General features: G+C 40.3%; 1 protein-coding gene across 1 annotated transcript in view; it reads right to left on the bottom strand.

Moving 5' to 3' along the window:
* Positions 1-3,850: 3,850 nt before the first annotated feature.
* GREB1 (growth regulating estrogen receptor binding 1) overlaps positions 3,851-9,090 on the bottom strand; it is a 50,188-nt gene continuing 44,948 nt past the window's right edge. Inside the window, exons 29-32 of the mRNA XM_088536243.1 lie at positions 8,008-8,143; positions 7,290-7,490; positions 6,011-6,149; positions 3,851-4,027 (exon numbers count right to left, since the gene is read on the bottom strand). Coding sequence (XP_088392369.1) covers positions 3,864-4,027; positions 6,011-6,149; positions 7,290-7,490; positions 8,008-8,143 — 640 coding nt within the window. The 3' untranslated portion in view covers positions 3,851-3,863. The remainder of the gene's footprint in view (positions 4,028-6,010; positions 6,150-7,289; positions 7,491-8,007; positions 8,144-9,090) is intronic.

The raw sequence follows: 9,090 nt of genomic DNA, 5'->3' as shown, positions 1-9,090 counted from the left end.
ACTTCTTCAAGAAGTGGTTGCACCTCTTTGCCAGCACACTGTTTTCTCTGTTCCAGCCTTGCAAGCTTCCTGCTGTCACTGGAGCCAACTCGCAGCGTTTCTGCTGCTCCACATATGAAGGCAGCAATTGCTGTCCCCGGATGTCTGCTTCGACAGTCTCGTGTCTGTCCGTGTCCAAGGGTGGCCAACAGTCCAGTCCAGGAGTGGAATAACAACCAGGTATAAGGAGGACTTTCTCCACAGTTTTCATACCTAGGACCCAGACTTTTCCCAAGTTTCCCATTCCCCCCACCGGCTCCCCTGTCCCTTCGCCCCCAAACATCTCCCACAAAACTCCCCTGCATCCCACCTGTTTTTCCTTCACTCCCTTCTTGTCTCTCCATTCCCAGGATTTTGCCACTTCGTTGCTACTTCTGGAGTCACTGTTTTTAATCAAATGCACACATGAAACACCCCAAATTCACAGAAGATATTCTACATATCATGAGGAGTATTTGAACCAGACTTACTATTCGTATAAGCCTAAACACCTTTTTTTTTTGGACTCCTACTCAACTCTTAGTCTTGTATTAGAACTTACAGTAATGAGTCTCACAGGACAGATACGTGGTGCACACAAAAATCTTTATATCTGTTTTAAATAATGCCTAAGGATTTCATTGCATGATGACAGAGGGCAAACAGGTTCCAATATCTTTTTACAAACAACATTATTAAGTAAGTGCTTTATCATGACAGGGAGAAAAGCATTTGTAATCATCTCAGAATATTTAAAAATAGGAATAGTAGCTCATGCTAACCTTGATATGAACTTTATTTTCTGACCTGATAAGATTGCCTTCTTGCTAAAAATAGAACAATTGTTCAACTTAAACTTTAAGATAGTTTTAAATGCAATCACCAGTCTGCTGTACCGAAAAGGAAGTAATAAGATGGATCTCATTTAAGACCACATAACCACCTTATTTCAGTGAGTGATGATGAACTAGTAAGAGGAGGTATAAGAAGTGAAACACATGAGTGTATCCTTAGTTTTTCTCTACTCAAGTGGCCCCTGGGTGCCAGGCCGGGTCTGGGACGCTGTGGGAGGAAGGAAGGGCCGATGGAAAGGACTCGGCACAGAGTCCCGCAGGTAACTGTGAGCTAAAAGCAGCCCTTGCTAAAGCAGGGCTTAGCAGCTGTTTTTAGGCACAGTGAGTGGGAGCCCAGATCAGTACATTCCCTATCCCTGCGGGAGGCACTTAGGAGGGAAGAAGGATGAGATCCCTCACATCCTCTGGCGCTCAGATCATCCGTAATCCCTGCACTGTTCAAATACCAGGCGTTGGCGCCTAAGTGCTCGTAAAGAGGGCTTTGATAGTGTGGAGAGGGTGGTCAGGAGAAAGTAATGCCACCTTCCCTGTAACCTTCTCTATATTTGGTAGTGTCTTTTGCAGAAGCTGAATCATAAAATGCTTCACCCTCTGACACACAGCAGAGAACTTGCTAACACTGCTATCTGCAGGTGATAATAGTGCATGACTAAAGCAGCAGGCCCTGGAGGCATTAGGTAAGAAGGTAGAGCCTAGATAAAAGTCCATAATAACATGTAGTCCATGCCCTTGAGCCTTCTATTTTTTATTTCATTTGCTAGTACGTTATTGAGCTACTCTGTGTGATGGAGAGCTCTATCCTTTTGCCATGTCCACAGTTGTAAGGAAAGACTAAAAGATTTCAGACCTGGGCATGAATAATAATGCTTCAAGGGCCAGTGGCCGCACAAAAGGATCTTTAGTCGTTCCTTTCTGAAAGCCTTGGGCTACACCCAGCACACTGCAGACTGCATGCAGCAGCCAGGCATAACCTGCAGCTGGGATTAAGTCTGTTCTGAAAATATGCACCATGAGAGGGCCTCTGTGCTACATGCAAATACCGTCTCCTGTCCAAAATGCAGCAGAACAAAGACTTGTGGTTATTTCTATATGCTTTGCCTGTATCCCAGCCGTCAAATTAGACATTTAAAAACACTGTCAGTGTCTAAAGATAGCTAAAATATATGTAAAATGACTATTTGATAACAGGAAGGGAGATTTCATCCCTATGTCTTTAATCATGAACTATCCTAAAAAGTCTTTTATCTTTGAAACTGCATAATACATTATGCCATTAGGCAGTACTGTATTTCACCGTGATCATTTCAGGGCATTTTTTAATCATACTTTCTCCTTTCAGGCAACCCTTTTTCCCCTACCAAAGTGCGCTCAATTTTGCTATACGTCACCAAGACAGATGTCCATGCAGTATGACCTTTATTTATAAAGGAAGGATTAAACATGAATGTTACACTCCTTTAAAAAAGCTTAAATTAGCTAAATTTAGCTATGAAAACTGCACAGGTGATATTATTTACACAGGACAGCTCTCTCCATCCTTCTCAAAATGTAAACAAAGAGAATTCTCACTTGGAAACAAGAACAACGAACTATACAAACACACTGATTTATAGCAAAGAAATTTTGAAAATAGCAATCTAAGTCTCTCATGCTTACTGAACTTACTTTTTTTTTTTCCCTGAAAATGAACCTAAATCACCTCTTTGGCACAGTCGTATTAATGTTTCCATCACAAAGCAAATATTGTAATGGTTTCAGCCACTTAATGGCACCCTGCTGGCATAAAACATGGTCCTATCATTGGTTTATCGAGCCAGGAAGGACTGTCCACGTACTAGGAGCCTTGTGGCAATATCTTGAACCATCATTCCTGCACCTGGGTAGAGTGACCAGCTCTGTCTGAAGGTAACACTGATTCTATAAGCATGAGGTTTGCAACTCAGTATATTTCCATAAACTTAAAGAGGGACAAACTCTACATTGAATAGCTGTACAAAACACTGTGCTGCCTGGTGCATTTCTAGAATATGTTTTTAGATTTCTACCAACATTGCTCAGAATTGTAGTATCAATTTCTTGCTTTTTCTTGAAGCACCGTGGCAAGAAAACAGCCCCAGAAGGCATATTTTGGGATGGCTTCAGAACCATCTCACTTGCTGCCCTGACTGCATGGGCCCAGCTTGAGGTTTGCAGCCAAAACAATTTAATTAGCGGCCAAAACCACCAGTGTATTAGATATAGTAGGTCACTTGCAAATCCATCTCACCATTTAGTTTCTTCGTTTGTCACAGAAATTTTCATTTTTCAGATTTAAATGTTGAGATCTCATTTTTAAGTCTGCTTCCTTGACTCTATTCCTTATGCCAAAGAAATCTGATATATACATAAAATTCCATCCCAAATTATGTAGTCTGGCACCTGTTCCAAAAATTAGGGTTTCCGCTCAGTTCTCATTATATAAGAAATATACTTTATATATTTTCATATAAAAAGCCTAACTGAATCAATCAGTATCAGTATACTGTTAGACTGTAACAATTTTTGTCGCCTTCTGCCAACTGTTAGATAAATAAGACTTGTACAAAACAAAATATGCTCCTAACTTTACATTTACTATTCCTGGAATGTACAAAAAGTTTTCTAAAACTTTTGTGAACTGGTGTGTGCCCTTTTTTTTCCCCCACAAGAGAAATGTGTTCATTGACCTTTCTTCTGGTCCAGAATGATTTCCAGTAAGTTTCTGCCTTTCTCCCAGGGATCAGGAATTACTTCCTTCAGACAATTAAATAGAAAAGTCACTTCCAGTATTTGGAAATATAAGCACAAACTGACTGATTAAATATCATTCTAATAATAAACCATGGAAAGCTGTCTGGTTTCTGTTCAGAAAGTCGAACCTCTCAAAGGTCATTTTTTGAGCTTTTAGATTCTTGTGATACTTTTTTTTTTTTTTTTTTTCTCTAGCTTCTCAGGAAATATGTCTGCTTTCTGTTAAATATGCCGTCCAGTCAGGAAGAAAAGTGGTCTGTCCTCTTTGGCATTGGCAGTCTGGAATTCATCCCTCAGTCGAAACTGCCATTCATCTTCCAGCTCCAGGCGGACAACAGTCTGCCGAAGGGAATTGCGGTCTTGACAAATAACACACAGGGTGGCACCTAAGCAAACAGGGAAAGAGAAATCCATGTGTCACTTTTGTTCACCAAATTCAACAGACATCCCCAGCCCACAGCATGTAGAATTGCAACCAGATCGAAAGGGGAGTAGCAGCTATGCTTGAGAGAAAATTAAGACACTCGCATGTGACTTAGGAGTCAATTCAGCTATATTCAACTATATTCAACTCCTTATTTACCAGGGTGTTCTTGCATAACCTAGATTAAGTAGTAGGCAGGTTTAGTGACACATTAATTAGTTCATTAGTAGGTAAGATTAATAACACATTCCCCACTCTTTGGAGTAAGGAAAGATAAAACTGTTTGGTAGATCTAAGCAGGTGGTGTTGGGTCCTGACAGAAAACAGGATAAAGCTGCACATCCGTTATAGTTAGAATGATACTGATCATTATTACATGGCTGAATTAAACCGTCAACTCAACACAGCACTCAAACCACAAGCTGATAAACAAAATCACAGAATGGTTGAGGTTGGAAGGGACCTCTAGAGATCATCCAGTCCAACCCCCCTGCTCCAGCAGGGACACCCAGAGCACGTGGCACAGGGCGGCATCCAGGCGGGTTTGGAAGATCTCCAGAGAAGGAGACTCCACAGCCTCTCTGGGCAGCCTGTTCCAGGGCTCTGTCACCCTCACAGGAAAGAAGTTCTTCTTCACATGGAGGTGGAACTTCCTGTGTTTTAATTTATACCCATTACCCCTTGTCCTGTCATTGGCTACCACCAAGAGTTTGGCTCCATTCTCTTTACATTCTCCCCTCAGGTTATTTGTACATATTGATCAGATCCCCTTTCAATCTCCTCCAGGCTAAACACGCCCAGCTCATTTAGACTTTCCTCATACAATAGATGTTCCAGTCCCTTAATCACCTTTGTGGCCCTACACTGGACTCTCTCTAGAAGTTCCACATCTGTCTTGTACTGGGAAGCCCAGAACTGCACACAATACTCCAGGTGCAGCCTCACCAGAGCTGAGTAGAGGGAATCACCTCCCTCGACCTGCTGGCAACGCTCCTCCTGATGCAGGCCAGGATCCCATTGGCTTTCTTGGCTACGAGGGCACATTGCCGACTCATGGTTACCTTTTGCGGAGCTGCTTTCCAGCAGGTCAAGCCCTAATCTGTACTGGCACCTGGGGTTATTCCTCCCCAGGTGCACGACCCTGCACTTGTCCTTGTTGAACCTCATAAGGTTCCTCTCTGCCCAACTCTCCATCCTGTCTAGGTCTCTCTGAAAGGCAGCACAGCCCTCTGGAGTGTCGGCCACTCCATCCAGTTCTGTATCATCTGCAAACTTGCTGAGGGTGCACTGTGTTCCCTCATCCAAGTTATTATTGGTGAACATTGATTTGCTTCTATGTGCCTTGCTGATTAAAAATGGCCTAAATGTGTTCTCAAAACCAGTCATAAATCTAGGCACTTTTGAGATTTTTAGCTAATGTGCTACCAAAGATACGCTGTGATGTACTTGGAGAAACTATTGAGAATAAATATTGAGAATGGATATTTCCAGAGACAGTTGAAAGATTTTGATGGGACCTTGTCCTGCAAGCATTTTCTTTGAAAATTGGAAAACATTACCTGCAAGAGCACAACAGGCTTCATGCATAAACCTAAAGACCCAGATTGCAAACATAAGGGTAAGGAGTAATATACACGAGGCATAAGGACCTGACATTGCCATTTGAAATCCTAGAACTTAGAACCTAGATCCTAGGGTCCTAGAAAATCTGCAGAACATAGGCCACTATAATATAGTAATTTACAGCAATGCAGACCCAGCATGATCCAAAATCAGAGGAGTGTGGAACATATAAAAACAAATGCATACATGCATACATGTATGTGTATATATATGTGTCCCTTTATCTATTTATTTATGTATTTATACACAACAAAAAGTTATTTTTTCAGGTTGCTGGCTGCCACAGACCAAGTCAATTCTGTGTAGCAATACTGTAGTTCACCTTTAAGAAAATGGAACTTCTTCAGAAAGCTGGCTACAACGAAGGAGTCACAGAGGTACAGCAGGAGACCACTGAATGTCAAACCAGAGGAACTGATGTTCAGAGAGTGAGGCCGGGAGCTCACATAGCAAACTGCAATCTGTTTGGTAAAGAACAAGAAAAGAGATCAGTTATCTTCAGGTTTCTTTACAAAAATGCTAGCTGGAGCTTCACAGCAAGCTCTCAGTATATGCACTTGATTCAAATTCCTGATTTTCACCTGATTCAGTGTTGGAGCTTTCCAGCTCCGACTATTGTGATCTTTATTATTCCTTTCTAAATATCCCTGTACTAATAAGAGCAGCAGTGTTCATAATTATTTATTAGTCATCACTATTCATTACTATTATTATTATCAGGTTTACATATGATGACGTTTGAAATCTGCAGTAACAATATCTCCCCACAGCCATAACCTGCAACAAGCCTAGCACATGAGCTTATATACGCAGAAGCAAGTATACTAAATGCAGTCTTACACAAAAATAACCTTTTAAAATGCTCAATTTCATTTATATCACAGTGAGATTACTCAAGTCATGAGTTGTGCACATGTGTGAATGTGTGAGGCTTCCTGTAGTCTGCTTTGTTTCTGGGGCTACTACTCAAATCACTATAAACCAGAAACATTTACAGCTCTGTTTTAAAGGTTTATTAATCTCAGATTAAGCAGACTTCCACTTCCATGCAAGTCTTTGTTTTCCAAGTGTCATTGTGCTACATTGCTGAGGAAGATCCCCAGCTAGCATAAGTCGTCATGATTCAGGAGAGCAAGGCTAACGCACAGCAGTTGAGATTCTGGTCCAGGATTCATATTCCTCCAATCCTATTTTACCATATTCCAGCTCAGGTAACAATTTAAGAATTGAATTGGACTCATTTCGTGTTCCAAACCGATTAGAGCTGAAAGGATGCAACGGATGAAGAGAGTACCGTACCAGAAAGATGCCCCCTCCACAGTGTTTGTTCTTCAAATGCACTGCAAATTCAGAATCTAATACCACTCCCAGATTATATTCATATTTATGACAACTATGGAATCATTCTCTGTGTATTTTATTTGTAACTTTTAACAATAAATATCTTTATGGGACTTTGACATTGATGTAAACATTATAGTGCTCTGCTATTTGCTTTTTTGAAGGCTGTGTAACTACTGCGAAGGAATGCATTAGAAATCTTATCCAAAATATAAGATATATGTTTCCTAGAGCTGCTTGAAGATTATTTCATTCAGTACCTGTGGTCCTAAATTAACGTAACAGTCCACAGATAGCACTGGATGGCTGTAATTCTTCAGTGAGAGAGGGAAGAACCGATGGCTGTGGTACTGGAGGTATTTTTCAAGGAGCAATTGAGCAGGTGCTGCCAAGAAGGTATGCTTGCTGTCAGGAGCACAAATGTACTGAGCAGGTGAGATTGAAACTGGAGTGTCAGATACCTACGAGGAAAAAACAATTGTGGTACAGATCAGTCCTGATCCAGCAAGTCTTAATTATCTCTGTTTTGCTTTGTACAGAATATGTGTCTATACTACAAAATCAAGATCTATGTAAGAAACAAAATTATTTAGCCAAATATCTATTACCAAAAAAAAAGATATTAATGGAATTATGTTGATATTTATAGAGTGTTTGGGATGTTCTGCTTTGAACACAAGTTTTCCTGAATATGAAATGGCATAAAGATGCACAAATCACTAGCTATGGATAAAATCTCATAGCGAATGGTTACCTGGCTTGCAAAAAAGCCCCCTTATATGGTTCTTAAAATTTTATAGGAAAGCAATTAAAGTTAAATGATTCTTTATACCAAGAATATTGTGGATTTCAGAAAAAAAAAAGTCAGACATACTCCATTACTGGTAATTGGAGATATACCATAATATCTCAGCTCTCCATGTTACAAGGAAGCAAACAGGAATTTAACAACGAGGAAACAGAATCCTCAGTTCCCACCTTAGACTTCACGTGGAAGGATCTCTGTCCTCCTACTGCAATTTGCTTTTTCATGACACTGAAGTGATTGAACCGACAGATGAGAAGACCAGCACTGTGGACACGCAAGTTGAAGTCAACATCATCACATGTAAACCTGGAAGAATAAAATCATAGCAATTCAGAGTAATGACAAATATTACTCTGAATATTTGAATAATTCTGCATTGACAAATGCACAGAAGTCTCAGACTGCTCACTTTTTTTTTCTTAGACTACAAATACTCAGAAATCTTTTCAGTAATTCTCTACAGAAATAATTTCAGTTTACATCAGAGACAAAACTTCTTGAAGGCGAAGAATCATTTCTTAATACAAGAGAACTGCTGAGATATAGGAATAAACATGGCAGAATGAGGCAAATCATGCCTGAGCTAAAATTAACTTGTTTTAAAAATAAAATGCAAAAAAAAAAAGCAGGCTACATTCGAATACTCAGGCCTTTGGTAAATTCAGACTCAGTTATCTATTTGGAATGCAGATATTACATAGTGAGTTGGATGGATGATATTGTAGAACCATGGGGCAAAGATCCAGCGTTTGGACTTTAGAGAGTTTACCAATTACTGCAGTAATGGACAGCAATGAGGTTCCTGAAATGTAATTGTCTGTTTTGAAAACTTTGTCTTTGGTCTCAGTATTATTGTGCAAGATCTAGCAAATACTGTCCTGGTAACTGCAGTGATATTGTGAGTGGTAATATTATAGTTTTGAATATCCTGTGTGGTGCCATAAATGAAAAATTTGGAATTCCAAGAAAGCTGAATGTGAGAGACAATCATCCATGTTAACAGGGTTCATTTATTCTTTTCTCTGGTTGGTTTTGTCCATGCTGGGGAGCACACATGCAGTATGCCCGAGGGTCTGCTCCAAGGGGGAAATGCAGATATAGCTCGTTCCATACCAGAACAAGACTCGGTTGTGCACCCAGGCACCTCTGTTTCATTCAGAAGGAAGTTCATGTGAGTGTGCAGGAAGAAAAGTACAGTGTTTATGCAAAGCCCATTTGGTCTATTTGTCTAAACAGCTGGTGGACCAGGACTT

This window comes from Tinamus guttatus, unplaced genomic scaffold, assembly GCF_059628265.1.
Source record: "Tinamus guttatus ecotype Peru unplaced genomic scaffold, ASM5962826v1 Tinamus_guttatus_pri_ptg000653l, whole genome shotgun sequence".
In the NCBI taxonomy this organism is placed as follows: Eukaryota; Metazoa; Chordata; class Aves; order Tinamiformes; family Tinamidae; genus Tinamus; species Tinamus guttatus.
The sequence above is the reverse complement of the archived record's forward strand: the minus strand, read 5'-3'. Positions and strand labels throughout refer to the sequence as shown.